This window comes from Chionomys nivalis, chromosome 4, assembly GCF_950005125.1.
Source record: "Chionomys nivalis chromosome 4, mChiNiv1.1, whole genome shotgun sequence".
NCBI classification, from domain to species: Eukaryota; Metazoa; Chordata; class Mammalia; order Rodentia; family Cricetidae; genus Chionomys; species Chionomys nivalis.
The window spans coordinates 41,882,553-41,898,716 of NC_080089.1; the positions used below are offsets into that span (position 1 = coordinate 41,882,553).

At 38.4% G+C, this 16,164-nt stretch overlaps 1 protein-coding gene across 3 annotated transcripts in view; it reads right to left on the minus strand.

Moving 5' to 3' along the window:
* Positions 1-16,164, minus strand: part of Arhgef12 (Rho guanine nucleotide exchange factor 12) — a 133,127-nt gene that overhangs the window by 110,494 nt on the left and 6,469 nt on the right. Inside the window, exon 1 of one of the 3 annotated variants that reach the window (XM_057766452.1) lies at positions 4,794-4,812. The exons of the other annotated variants lie outside the window; for them this stretch is intronic. Within the exon in view, the coding sequence (XP_057622435.1) occupies positions 4,794-4,801 (8 nt within the window). The 5' untranslated portion in view covers positions 4,802-4,812. Of the gene's footprint in view, positions 1-4,793; positions 4,813-16,164 lie in introns of those variants that run through there. 3 annotated transcript variants of the gene reach the window in all.

Consider the following 16,164-nt stretch of genomic DNA (forward strand, 5'->3'; position numbering starts at 1 on the left):
AAAATTAACCTTGGGTCAGGAGGCTGAATTAACAAGTAGTTAACAGAAAGTAATCATTAGAGCATTAAAGGTCATCAGGAAGGAGAGAGGTACCAGAAGGAAAAGGGAGGGATTTGGAATGGTGCTACTTTTTTTGTTTGGTGAAGCAGAAGGACACTCTTTGGGAGACACCCACAAGGACAGAAGGTTAGTAGTTGCCACTCAACCTCTCTGAGCTAGCAGGTTTTCACCCCAGCCTTTGAATCTTGAGTCTTGTTTATAAATAGAATGAGAGAGATTTAGTTAAAGCTACCTTTAGTAGCGGGGCAGAGCCAGGGCTTGCGGGTGCTGATTCCCACCAGGCTACAGCCTGAGCGGCCAAGCCGCTGTCAGAGAAGGAGGCCAGTAACTTAGAGTTGCAATTGCTGGCTGAAATAGCAGTAGATTAAGGTGCAGCCACTGTGCCAAAAAATAAATAAATAAATAATAAAACTTGCTACATTTATGAGGTTGAAATAATGAAAAGCATGAGGAAAACTCAGAAATAATTTTTATTTTTTCACCTTCCCCACCCAAGGACAGTGCTAGACAGTATGTAGGTGCTCATTCTGTGTTCTTTTTTGGTCTTATATTTACAGGATTTCAGAATGAAGTAAATCAAAGGGGAAAAGAACGTTTTAAATCTGTAGATTGCTGTCAAACTGAAAGCCACTGAGTCACAGAAACAAAGGGAGATTCTCATGTTTAGATTGTAGAATTAGCTGGAATGTGATGTTCATGTATACTCCAGAAAGCTCTTTGCTGAAGCTGCATCATTCCGATTAATCTCTATAAAAAGGTAAATACAATGCTTAAATGGCACACATCAACATCCCTGACTCTCTAAAACTTACACCAGGTAGCTCTCTTCTCTAAACAGTAACGAGTTTTCAACTAATGAGAGAGATTGCGGGTACCCTACTATGCACGTCTCTCAGATGCTATTGCCAGTACAGTGAGCTAAACTCCAGACAAAATTTACCCCTCCAAGCAGTCAGGTGCAGATGACATTTACTTAAAAATAGTTTCTAAAGATGGAATATATGTAAGGAAAAAAATGGGTTTCGTACAGATAAGGTTGTCAAAACATCACACTCACTGACCCTGAGCAGGTTACTGAACCTCAAAATTGATTAAATACTTTGTTCTAGAGAAATGTTGTCAGGATGAAGAAAGCCAAGTACAAAACCGTATAGTCAGGCATCTCAGGTAATAAGCAGATGTTGGTTCCCTTTAATAAAATGGCTACTTACTGAGAAGCAGACCTGTAATCCCAGGACTACTCAGGAGGCAAGGTAGGATGATAAGAGTTGAAGGCCAGCCTGGCTTAAAAAGACTTGGAAAACAAGGGCTGGGGATGACACACAGCAGCGGAGTATTTGCACAAGATGCTGTGTCCAACCCACAGCACTGGAAGGGGAGGGGGAAAAGTACAAGTAGTTCAGGCTACCCTCCCACTTGCTAGAGCAGAGGATAATGACCTTGAACTCAAGTTCTTCTACCTCCTGAAATGCCAGCATTTCATTTTATTTATTTACCTACTTGCTTGTTTATTTATTCACTTATTTTGAAGGTAGGGTCTCACTTCGCTAACCTGTGCTGACTTGGAACTCACTATGTCAACCAAGCTATTCTTCACCTCTACATTCTTCTGCCAAAGATCCACTTTCTTCTCCATTCCATAAAGGAACCTTTGGGCCATTTGTTCCTTTTGAGAATCAAGTGACAGGCAATAATTTATTATCAGCTCTTTCCTGGAGCTCTTTGCCATCAGTGTCCAAGCCCATCTCTTCAGAGGTACCAAAACTACCAGTGCCAAAATAGCATCATTGTTTTTAATATTTTATAGGCTTTATTCTCTTCATGTCTTGAGATAATATCCCAAAACTGGCATTACTAGATTAAAACATTTAAACATTTCTTAGGCTTCTAAGCTATACTTTCAAATCATTTTATGTAATGTTTAAACTTATTTAGATGTCCTACTTCAGATAAGAAACACTACCCCAAGTCTCCCTTCAAATTAAGAATTAGTTTGAACTGCTTTGAGCGTATAGCAGGACAGAACAGAGCTAGGTGGGGAAAATTAAACTGAATGCTGGGAGAAAGAAGGTGGAGTCAGGAGAAGCCATGTAGCCCTGCTAGAGACAGATGCCAGGCGGAACCTTGCCAGTAAGCCACAGCCATATGCAATACACAGATTAATAGAAAGAAATGGGTTATAAGAGCTAGTCAATAAGAAGCTAGGCCAAGCAGTGATTAAATTAAAAAAAAAATTAGTTTCGAGATGGACATGGTGGCACACATCTTTAATCCCAGTAATTAGGAGGCAGAGGCAGAAGATCATTGTGAGTTTGAGGCCAGTCTGGTCTATAGAGTGAGTTCCAGTACAGCCAGGGCTATGTAGAGACTCTGTTTTTTTTTTTTAAAAAAAAGTAATAACAATTTGCTTGCTTCAAATGGCATAATAATAAACAACAACAAAAGATAACATTCCCAGTACAGCATGGATGGGAATTCTCAACTTTTTGCTAGGTGTCCAATTTGGCCTTATGCTAATATATCTCTTACTTGGCTTCATCTGTTCATTCATTCGCCTAATTCAATACTTACATCTTCCAAGTACTAAGAGCAGAAAAGTAAAGACAGGGAAATTCAATAAATCTGGAAAACTTAAGTTCTAAAATTCTTCTAACCAAAACACTGTCCTCCAAGCTTTCAAATCCTCTGTGCCAATCACCTTCTAAACCTAGTCTGAGGCCTGTACTGGAGAAGAAGAAGGCCTATCTGGTGTCTATACAGACCCAGTGATTTGCCACAGCAGAGCCTTGAACCATTAGATACTTAATGCTCTCCTTTAACATTGCTGATTTTTCCAAAGAAAGTTTACTTCACGACTTTAATTAGGGGAAAAAAAATAGCATTATTTGCCAAAAAAGAAAGTAACACTAGGAAAAAATACACGAACAAAATTATATTTGAAAATACTAGCAATAAAATCCAAGTCAATGTTTTTGAGAAAATAGCATTAACTCAGTCAGCACAACTACAACCAGGTCATCACCTCAAGCAGGAGGCATTTCATACTTCTTTCTTTTCACACTCCTGAATTCAGGATGTTCCCCTTAACCATACAACAAAGTTTGTTTTAGCCCATCTACCAGTACCAGTGGTACCAGGTCACTTAATGGAAAAGAGTAGTTACATCAAGAAGGTATTAAACGACACTTGTAGAGATCTTAAACTCTACTTCAACCTAAAATATATAAATGTGTATTCATCTGCCAATTCTTAGATATGGGATAAAAACTTTTTCTTTAACAAGATAATCCTGAGTGACTATATCTTTCTCATATAAACTATACCAAGTACATCAAGGTGAATTTCCAATTCAGTTTACTTACAGAGGAACAAGAAGCAGGATATATACAAAAACATACACTAAATCTTTCCCCAAATAGCGAAGTTATTTTTATTCCCATCCAATTTGACAGGATTTTTTCAGTGGGTCTACTTCACATTTCCAAATCATATAAATTTTTTCACAGATATACTTGAATTTTATGATATTTCATCTGTTTTCATAACACTATCAAAAATAATTCCAATATAAGTACAAAACTGGGATTACACCATTCAAGTAGAAGGAGTCTTCAGATATACAAAACTGTCTAATGCACATGCACTTCACCTACGGGTGAAGTCCTGGTATACAGAACAGAATGAATTCACTAAACTCATTAGCTATCTCAGCTACTTACTGCACACCCACCTACTTCTTAAATAAATTGGCTACCTCTTCTGTTAAGGTTCTAAGACTCCAAGAAACCCTAAGTGTCTACCCATCTTTATTATGTTACCTCTAAATAGGTTCTGAAATACACGCCACCACCTATAGGCATCCTTAGGCTTTTAACTTCAAGTATAATGTCCTTTCTCAATACTTTCATGACATTTATTTTAGTTGGGTTTTTTTATTTGTCAGCCATTACAATCTTATGAAAGAGCTGGATGTAGGCCAGCTAGATGGCCCAGCCAGTAGAGGCATTTGCCACTAAGCCTGATGACCTGAGAGTGAATCCCAGAAACCACACAGTGAGAGGAGAAGCCATTCCCTTGAGTTGTCCTGTGAACTCTTCGTGTGTGTGTGTGTGTGTGTGTGTGTGTGTGTGTGTGAGAGAGAGAGAGAGAGAGAGAGAGACTGACTGACTGACTGACTGACTGACTGACTGACTGACTGACTTGGCAGGAGGATGGGAAGGTAGAGTCAGCCAACCTGGAGTATATGAGATCCTGTCTCTAGAGGGGGGCTTCTAAAACTATTCATTATCTAACTTCAAAATTAGAGCTACATACAGAGTTTGGCAGAAAGAATGGAAAACTCTTCACACATCCATTCCAGCTTCAAGAAGAATTTCAAATATTTCTGGGAGAAGTCTTTCATTTACAAGACCGTATGCATGACTAAGACAAGTTTTGCAATCACCTTATCTTGACAAATATATCTATTCATGTGAACAACTTAAATTATCTTGAAATTATAAGTATTCTATGAACAAAACAAAATGGAGATGAATGCAAAAATAGAACTATAAAATATTTGTAAAATATAAATATGATTTTGAATTTTTTATCAAACTGCCTAATTTTTATTAGCGTTTAACCACAGGCTAAGGTAGACCATTAACTATATTAGTCTTTCCAACTATAAGTCTGAAAATTAGGATTCTTGGTTCTTACTACCATAAAAATTTAAAAATATACTCTCTAAATACCTTAACATCCTAAGTTTCTGAGGTAGGTAGCCTCCAAAATGACCCCAACTGATTCTGAGCTCCCAGACACCAATGCTCTTGAACAGTTCCCTGCCAGGGAACAAAGCTGACCTATAAACCAATAGAAGAATACAAAAATGACAGTGTAACTTCTGAGGTCACCTCATAAAACTTACTACAGCTTCCATTCTGCTTTCTCATCAAGCAAAGCAGACTGCCTTAAGTATCCCTAAAGAGATCCCAGAAATGAAATATGAACCATTGTCTTATATTAATAATCATCAGTCTCTTGCTCAGCGTAAGTGAACAACCTCAAGAGTAGTCCTATCGGCTCCAGTCAAGTCTTCAGATACCTGAAGTCTCTGCTCCACTGGGCAGACATTTGGACAACAACCTCATGAGGAACCTTGAACCACTCAGTTAAATGACTCCAAGATTTCTGATCATAATTGTATGAGATAATATTTGGTAGCTCTGCCCAAACTTTTTTTTTTTTTTTTTTGCAAAACAGGCATGGTAGCACAGCTCTATAATCCCAAATATTTCTGGAAGCCAGAAGCAAGAGGAGATCACAAGTTGAAAGCATGTCTATCTCAAAAATGAAAAGGTCTGGAGACACGACTCACCAGTTAAGAGTTGGCACTGCTCTTGCAGAAGACCTGAGTTTGGTTCCCAGAACTGAGGTTAAATGACTCACAAATGCCCCTAACTCAACCTCTAAAATCCAATGCTCTCTTCTGGTCTCCACAGGCACTTCACTCATGTGCACAAACCCCAACAGAAATATATACAAACACATAATTAAAAAGTAAAAAATAAAATATTCAAAAGTAAATAAGACAAAAAGACACTAAGTGTAATAACTCATGTATGTAATCCCAACACCTGGGGTGTTGAGGCAGGAGGGGTGTTCAAGGCCAGCTTAAGCCAGCTAAAACTACAAAGACCTTATCTCAAAAAAGAAACCTTTTTAAATTAAAAGAGAGCTAGGGTGTTTGCTTAACACGTGTGAAACCCTAGATACAATCTCTAATACCACCAAAATACGTATTTTTTGCACTCTTTTCTTTGTTTTGACTTTTTGCACTCTTAAATGCCCTATGATAATGAACAACTAATACAATGGCTACATGTGGCTACTAAACACTAAAAATGTGGTTAGTGTAACCAAGGAACTAAATTTTCCATTTTTATTTTAATTAATTTAAGCAGCCAAATTAGTCTTTGGTATCTACTGTACTAGACAATGAAAGTTTATGGCTCTGGGGATCATGTTGTTACTCTTGTTATTTTCCTATTTGAATTTTTGTTTTGGTTTTTTTCCTGGGGATTGAAGCTTAGGCCTTGCACATGCTAGGCAGGAGCCAAGCTCTACAACAGAGTTATATCCACAGCCCTCCAATTTGACTATTTGACTTCTCAGCTCTTCAAGATAACTGAACACTCTCCAGATTATCAATATTGATAACAATAAATTTTCCAACTTGGATAAGCAAAGTTCTTGTTGCTTCCAGTGTGAGGAAGCAATGCTAGCTAAAATGAGATATGGTAAATATTTATGCAAATTAACAGATCTTTACCCCATAAAGAGGCTGTAAGCATAGGAAAAAGCAGTTTTCCAGAATCCTGCAGGCAGAGGTCTGCAGTTCTCCCTCAGGGCTATGATGTCTCCCCATGTGTAACAATGCTTTCAAGAATACTACTTTCTCCATGTAATCTCTTATAAATACATTTTAGACCTAGAAAGATTCTAAAGTAACAATTCTGTAGATTTTCTTTACCTAGAACCTTTTACTTATTCAGTAAAAGACTTTGTTTAGGGGCTAATATTTTTAAAACAACTGTACTTTTATATATTGAAAAAACTAAGTTCGAGGCCAGCCTGGTCTACAAGAGCTAGTTCCAGGACAGGAACCAAAAGCTACGGAGAAACCCTGTCTCGAAAAATCCAAAACAAAAAACAAAACAAAAAAAATACCTAATTTTTCTGGTGCTACTAAAATATAAACTAAACAACAAAAAAGGAGATAACTATGCTAACAAGACATTTTCAATGTAGATTCTAAGAAAAAGCATGGGGAGGGGGAATGCCAACTTGCTTCTATTACTTATGCTCCACAAAAGCCCTATCATCAGCCAAGCTGGTAAGCAACACTTCTTCAATCCAAGCCCTCCACAGGCAGAGAAGATACAGATCAAGGTCAGCCTGTAGCAACAGTGAGACCCTGTTTCAAAAAGAAAAAAATCGAGGCAATGATAGCATTTACCTAGAAAGTACAAGGCCCTGGTTCAAGCCCCAGGACCATAAAACAAGCAATCATATTCTATTAAAAGGCATTTGCTGCTTTGTTTTTCCACCTTACACAGTCAGTATAATAAACTGTGGTGTTCTTTCTTATTGTTTTCTGTCTTCTAACACCAAAAAATATTTGTATCAAACAGATCAGAAACATATTAAAAGAACTTAAGAATAATTATGACAGAAAATGATTTACAAGCAATGATTAGGCTTCAAATAATAAGGAAGAGGAGGAGGAGGAGAAATGAAGGAGGAGGAGGAGGAGAAGGAGAAGGGGAAGAGGAAGAGGAAGAAGAGGAGGAAGAAGAAGAAGAAGTAACAAGAGGAGAAGGAGGAGAAGAAGAAGCAACAGCAGCAGCACAACAGGGTGTGGTGGTGCACATCTATAATCCCAGTCTTTAGGAGACAAAGAATTACTGATTTTTCTGGGACAACCTAGTCTACATATCAAATCCAAGCCAGTCAGGACTACACAGCAAGATCCTGTCTCTCAAAACACCAACCAAAGTACCAACAGCAAATGTCAAGAATCCTAAATGTGCTGGGTGTGGCGGCTCATACCTGCAACTTAAGACTGGACTGCAGACTCAGACCCTGTCTCAGAAACCCAAAAGCAGAGATAAACCCTTCACCTATACTGATGCTATTTCAGTTCTTCTAAAGACTAGGTAATGCACACACTATGTAGTGAGAGTGAAAAGTAAAGAAAACAAAAGAGTAATGTGTAATAGAAAGTAACCATATTAACATTTTTAACTTGGAAAGTAAAACCAATTTAATCATTATTACTTTGCACTACTATGTGCCTGAACCTGAAAGGAAGAGCCCAGGAGGCCAAGCCAGCATAAACAACATGGCAAGATCTCATCTGACAAAACAAAATAAACTGACTTCTTGCTATAATGTCTAGCATAAATCAACAAATATCATTATTACAGATAACCTCCTTAATATGAATTATAAATTTAAGTTTTTAAATATAAAATTAAAAAACTATTATTTAGCAAGGGAAAACAGCTGAAATTATGCATAAATTCAAAATCATTTTACAATCATTAAAAAACAGTTTAGGAAACAATTATTTCTAAGGTTTAAGAGTCACAGTCAAGGAGCTGGAGAGATAGCTGGGACTGGACCAATGGCTCAGTGATTAAAAGTTGTGGCTGTTCTTCCAGAGGTCCTGAGTTCAATTCCCAGCAACCACATGGTGACTCACAGCCATCTATAATAAGATCTGATGCCCTCTTCTGGCATGCAGGTATTCATGCAGAGCACTAACACATAAAGTATAACTAAATAAAATTTAAAGAGTCAAAGTCAATAACTTATTGGCCTCTTGTTATATACACTAGCACTTTTTCTTCTTTTTAGTTTGTTGAGACAAGATATGGCTACATAGTCCTGGCTGTCCTGGAACTAACTTTATATACTAGGCTAGCCTTGAACTCTGAGAGATCCACCTGCCTCTATCTCTAGTGCTGGGATTAAAGACGTGTATTTACCATGCCCAGCTCAATACAATAGAACTTAAATAGATTCTCTTGCAGTCTTCACAGTATATCTCAAAAAAAGTTACTCTGAGCCAGGCGGTGGTGGTGCACGCCTTTAATCCCAGCACTCGGGAGGCAGAGGCAGGCGGATCTCTGTGAGTTCGAGTCCAGCCTGGTCTACAAGAGCTAGTTCCAGGACAGGAACCAAAAGCTACGGAGAAACCCTGTCTCGAAAATACAAAAAAAAAAAAAAAAAAAAAAAATCACTGTCTCTCTCTTCTCACTAAGTAACAACACAAGACGGACTGAACTTACCAAGTAGCCCAGGTTTGCTGGGTTAGCTGAAAATTTGTACCAATCCTTCTGCTTCCTGAGTGCTGGGATTGTAGGCATGAATTATCACACCAACCTGATTTAGTACCATCACACTCACCTTATCTAGCACTTTGACAGATGCTACTCGATAAAGTAAATTTGCCCAAGGTATCCTGGCTAGTATAGAACAAGCCTAACACCAAAACTTAAGACTCTTTTCAACTTCAGCGTCACTCATTTTTCCATTACTGAACCTCTAACATAGAAAAAAATAAAAGTAGATATTACATACATTAAATACAGGATTGAGATATCTATTCTTCCAAAAGTTACTTTTTTTAAAAAAAAAAAGAGATACTGGATGTGATGGTACACGCATTTGATCCCAGCACTTGGCAAGCAGAGGCAGGTAGATAGATCCCTGAGGTAAAGGCCAGCCTGGTCTACAGAGAGAGTTCCAGGACAGCCAGGGCTAAAACCTGTCACAGACAAAAAAAAAGGAGAGAGAGAGAGAGAGAGAGAGAGAGAGAGAGAGAGAGAGAGAGAGAGAAGAGGAAAGGAGGAGAGGAACAAGAAGAGGAGAAAGAAGATATGATTACTACTTCTCACACGTAACAGACCTACTCCTATTCTTAGAAACAAACCGCTCCCTAACCATTGCACTGAGTAGCCCTGGGGAGGACTTCTTTTCCCTGCTGTTTCCATCCAGGCAACAGAGCCTCTTTTCCTTTAAACACTGTCTCAAGAATTCTAAGCAGGTAGAATTGCTGGGTAAATACAGTAACAAAAAAACCACAAACCCTTTCTAAATTGGCAACAGCATATACAACTAAAATGCAACCAAAGTACTACTGTCCTGACAAGGACGGAACAAGTATTTATCTCTGAAAACTAGTGCTTTCAATTGTGAGATAACACTACAAATAATAAGAACATCACATCAAAGAATTTTTCACCATGGAAAATTTACTCATTTTAAATAGAATATGTTGCTCTGAGCAACCAAAACCAGAACCAACTCAACAGCAAGAAAAACCCAAATTTAAATAATTTTATTTAAGCTGACAAGTCATTTGCAACTGTAGTTTGTATCTCCTACATGGACTCTGAAATTAGATTAACAACAATTTAATTAAAGGAACCAAGAGCTATTTCAATACCTAAGTATCTACAGAAATAAGAAGTCAGTTAAAATTATTTTTCAATAATGGTATTATACTAAAATATTTCCATCATAACAAATATATTACCGTAATTGTTCACTAAACACTGCAAACTCTCTTTGTTGGCACCACTGTCACATGCCAAATACAAATTTAAAAAAGGGGTTGTCTCTTTGATTTGTTCTCCACTGTTCCCCAAAACTAAATACTCCTACATGTATAACATAAGCCCCTTACTCCCTACAGAGAAATAACAAATATATTGCCTGCACTGATATTCTGAGTCACAATGAAGGCTTGAGGGCCCATTGATTCATTTGCCTGAGCAGCTACAAGTGACATTGATTTCTAAACTAAAATTAGACTCTCTTTACTCTTACCATGTTATCATTGTGACAATCTCAGGATGATAGCTCTTTTCTCTGACAATATAGGTGAGAACACAGGGCTTTTATAAATGATTCTGATACTCTTCTCCACATTAAAGAACATCACTGATTGGGCTCCCAGAAGACTTGGAGCCATTAAGAGCTGGGAATCCTTTCAATTGGCATTATTCCAACAGAAGCTCAGTAAGAAATGAAACCTCCTGCAAATCAAATCTGTTGCAATGTTATTTTTTTCCAGAGGTTAATTACCTGCTTCTGACACACACACACACACACACACACACACACACACACACACACACACACAAGTAAAGAGGTTGGGAAAGTAGATCATGTTGTAAAGCCTCCTCCAGAAACACTCCATGAAATCAAAACAAGATCTGGCTGTCAAACTCTACACAATCCATGAACATCCTCTCCAAATGACAGCACTCTAGAGTTCTCAGTACCACTGTCTCAAACCACTAGGCAGTGAGGATATAATATAAGAAGTCATGGTCCAAACTAAACAGTCTCAGTGAGACACTCGCTGGTGATATCAGGATATCCAGAAGCTTCACTGTAATCCCCTGAGGAGAAGCAAGGGAAACAAACAGATAAACCAAGAAAGACATACACTGATCACTGTTGAAGCTAATGACAGGAACACAGAGGCTCAACATAGCACTTTTCGTACTTCTGTATGGAAATAAACCTCTCACATACTCTAAACAACCTATATGATAAGCATTTACTGAACAACTCCTTTGGGAGACTGTATTATTGTCCCTACTTAATTCAGCCTCCACATTCCTTCCTGAGAAGGAGCTCAAAGTCTTACCGATGACCACATGCCTTGCAATGTCACCTGTAGGAGAAATTGCATCCCTACCCCACTGACAATGAACTTTATCTTGTTCTAGCCTATGTCCTATAAGCTAATGTGATGTACGCATAATTGAACAAAAGTTTTAACAGTCATCATATGTGGCCTGGTATAGTGGCTCACACCTTTAATCTCAGCACTCCTGGAGGCAGAGTCAAGTGGATCTCTGATATTTGAGGCCAGCCTGGTCTACAAATTGAGTTTCAGGACAACCAGGGATAGAAAGAGAAACCCTGTCTTGAAACAAGCAAGAGTCAAAATAATGCTTCTATCAATGTCCTTATTCTTGTCTCTGCCACAGTATCCATGAATTTCAGATGGGGACGTTCCTTCAGCCAGGTTCCAAAATAAGACCCAGGAAGTGATGGTGCAGCCACTCCACACCTGACATTGTAATTCTGAAGTTTGCTGTAACGGCATAACCTGCAGATATTTGCAGATGACACCCACCATTTTGGGACATGTGCACAGAATCTTAAAATGATAGGCGGCTTTGTTTTGTGGTATTTTTGAAAGCAAGGGGTGGTGATAAACACTTCTAATTACAGCACTCAGGAGGCAGAGATGAGAGAATTTTGAATTCAAGATTACCCTGAACTACATAGCAAGACCTTTTCTCCAAAACAGGAACAGTTTTAAACATAGTTACTTCTGAGTAGTGTGTCTGAGAACCAATGGAGGCGTGGAAATTGAGGAAAAGAGCAGGAAAAGTTAGTTTGCGGCATGAATTCATAATATTTATTCTCTCTTCGTATCTCTGCCACACGCAGAGTTACTTAGGCCACTTGCTTCTTCCTTATGCTTTCCCATACCAAGAATATAGCAGAGCTAGTATCCAGCACTTAAAAGTGAACAAGCATCTTTCTGGTCTGGAGGACTGACAATTAGATTTAAATTTAAACTTACGTAAAAATTCCTCATTACAAATATTGTTTCCTTTTTAAGTATCATGGACTAAAGGGAAAAAAATAAAGTGTAACATTTAATTCTATCAGTTTGCTAACTTTTAGGTTTCAGGAAAGTAAAAATTTTTGCATATGGATGATGAAGCTATTGATCAAAAGGAAATTCTCTCCATTTCATTGTTTTAGCTTTTCACTTACCCCATTGATGAGGTAGCTTGTTCTAAGTGTTAAATTCTGTGAACAGAACTTCACCAGTACTATAGACAAGGTGTCTACAGCTTCCTTACGTTTCCTCATGTAAAGGCCAGGAGTGGTGGAACATGCCTTTAATCACTGAGGCAGAAGTAGAAATAGGTAGATCTCAGTGAGTTCAGGGCTAGCCTGGTCTACATAGAGCAGAGTTGTATACTAAAATACTGTCTTTAGGGGCTGGAGAGATGGCTCAGTGGTTAAGAGCACTGACTGTTCTTCCATAGGACTGGGTTTCAATTCCCAGCACCAACATGGCAGCTCACATCTGTCTGTAATTCCAGTTCCAGGGGACCTGACACCCACGGCAAATGCTAATGCACATTTAAAAATATACTCTTAGAGAGAGAGAGAGAGAGAGAGAGAGAAAGGGAAAAATTCTTTCCATGGGTGGTGTATGTGGGTACATATGTGTGTGCATGTGGCTGCTTAAGCATGTGGTGTCTTTATTGCTTTCCACCTTTTTTTTGAGACAAAGTCTCTAACTTTATAAATTTTACATCTGTGTGTGCACACATGAAGTGTCACAACACTTGGGGACACAAGCGCCACAGCATTGGTGTGTGTTAGCAGAGTGTTATGGCACTGAGGAGGAGGTTGGAGGACAACTCTTGGGATACAGTTCTCAACTTCCATCATGTAGGTCCCAGGGTTGCTGACAAGCACCTTTAGCCACTGCTATCTCGTAGGCCCAGAGACAAGATCTGTTACGGAACCTGTAACTCACTCATTGGCTAGGATAGCTGACAAATGAACTCCAATGGATCTGCCTATCTCCACCCCTCCCCACTGCGGGAGTTACAGATTTCCACTGTGCTCCCCCAGTTTTTACATCAGTGCTAGAGATCCACACTCAGGTTCCCATGATTACATGGCAGGTACCTTACCAACTAAGCCATTTCCCTAGTCCCAGAGAGAAAAAATTCTAACCATGATTCTGGTGGTGATTAGAAACCACTTAAATGGCTACAGAAATCAGTTCCACAAAGTAACACTGTATTGCACCACTATGTTTTCACTTTGGCTCAACAATATCCGAACATCAGAATACCCTGCAAATACAATTAGAAACAATGTCTGTACTTCCATCCTAGACTCTCAAAGACCTTTATAAACATCAATTTAACCCTCGCATCACCTGTGCCATGGGTGTTACACAACATTGTAACCAGCAATCCCGCTACCATAAAATACTCGGATACCCCTTCAACAGTAGTCACCCTGAGAAGTCTGGCCCAAGCAGCCAATAAAACAGGAAATATGCTGACAATGCATGTGCCACCAACAATCTCTAAGAAGACCAGACCTTCACCCACAATAACCACTTCCTCTGAGTAAACCACAGAGAGACACCAGGCAAACCACAGCAGATCATCATGTTGAACACAGGCAGGACAGATAACCCATCTAAAATCTATACAAAAACATAAGTGAGCTACATGTATTTACATATTATTTAGGGACATTTTATTCTACTAATAGGTACTGTCTGCATTAAGTGATTGACTTCAGGGTTAGTACCTTCAGATGTTCTGGGTTTTATACGAAAATGAACATTTTCTGAATCCATGGAAGATCTAAAAAAAAGCTTCTGACATATTAATTATACAAACTGAAAAAGTTTATATTTAATACTATATTATAGTTCAAAAGTAGCATCTTTAATAATTACAATATACTTTACAACGTCAAAATAAATAGCAGTGTGATCAGTGGCTAACAGTAAGACATCTTCCTCTGTCCTCCCTTCTAGCATTCTTTTTCTTTGAAACAGAATCTCACTATGCAGCCCATGCAGGTCTAGAACTAAAGACCCTCCTGCCTTAGCCGCCAAGGGCTGGAACTAGAGGCATGTCACTACCATATTTTTAATTGTTTGCTATATGCTTGCTATGCATAGTCCCAAGCCAAAAAGACTTTTTTCTTTTTTTTCTGGCTATTAAACTTGCTTGTCTGCAAACAGAAGGAAGCCACCTAGGCATGACACATGACCAAGACTTTGAAGACCAAGAGTCAGCACTTGAATCCATTAAAAATCATTTACGGTGTGAGTCTGCACTCTCAGCTGCACTGAGGCGTGTCAGTTTAATACAGGAACCATAATAAGGTTCTTCCACTAAGAGTCAAAAACACACGCTTATGCACTTGGAGAACAGCTCATCTTCAGAACCATTACATACTACTCAGCAAGACCACAGTCTACACAGTATTCCAGGAATCAGCTCCACAAGCATCATACAGACATCTCACACATGGTTATCTTGATACCCCAGACATCCTAAGTCAAAAACATAAAACTCATATTTTCCAAATTCCAAAACTTACTGATAAAACCTAAAAGAGCCGGGCGGTGGTGGCGCACGCCTTTAATCCCAGCACTCGGGAGGCAGAGGCAGGCGGATCTCTGTGAGTTCGAGACCAGCCTGGTCTACAAGAGCTAGTTCCAGGACAGGCTCCAAAACCACAGAGAAACCCTGTCTCGAAAAACCAAAAAACAAAACAAAAAAAAAACATAATAAAACCTAAAAGATCAAGAATAGTTACTTAAATAACATTAGGCTAAGTATCAAAGGAGAAAGTCTACTAAAAAAACATTGAAGAGGTCTATAATCTTAGATGTTTTACAGTAATTAAAATATACACTTTTTCCTGTTGCTATCTTGTCAATAATAATTCTCACAAATACAAGGAAGTAAAATGGTTTTCTGAGATTCATTTTTAATTATATATTTTAATTATATGTGTACTTACTGGAGGGTATCGCATATGAATGCAAGTGCCTAGAAAGTCAGGGGCAATTCATCCCCCTGCAGCCGGACCTGCAATTTAAGAGTCTCCTGATGTGGGTGCTGGGAACTGAACTTGGGTCCTCTACAAGAGTAGTACATACTCCTACCCTGAGCCATCTCTCCAGACAGAAGAAAGCATTATTTAAATTTTAACACTAATCTATTCTAACAGGAAATCACTACTAAGCAAGCACTGCAGAGCTATTTCTTAAAATTATATGAAGATATGAAGGAGGTAACATTTTAAGTGACAGACTGAGCCAGACCACTAGAAGAATATCACTTTCCACATGACTCTTACCATATTACCTTAAAGCTACAGTTGTGTTTCTTCATCCCTAGCTTGTCTTCACTTCTGACTAATCAGAATCAGCAAAGGCTCCAGACAATATTTCTACAATCGACTGTTCGATGTATTAGGGGAACTGCATTTGAAAGAATCACTTTATAAAGAAGTCTTCTAAAACATGAGTGAGTAATTGTTTAATTAGCTGATTTGGTAATTATGTTATTTGTATATGTTTGTTTCATTTGGTTGCTACAACCTCTTACACCTATTCTAAATGCTACCTAAAATAAACATAGAGCCAGAGAATATAGCTGTTTGCCCAGCAAGCCTGAGGCCCTGGATTCAATCACATACACGCATACATCTATCTATCTACATTTCTTCTGAGAATCTCTCCACAAGTAATTTGGGGGCTAGGGCTGGAGAAAAATCAAAGAATTCAGAATCACAGTAAAAATAAGTTGTAACTTGCTTCTCTAGAATATGAATCATATAGAATATCACATTTTGTACCAGGAGACCAACTAAGAAATGTACTAGGATAGCAAGTCAGGCAAAGCTAATAAAATATTAAAAGAGACAGACTGACATTTAGACAATGGAACAAGAAAAAACATA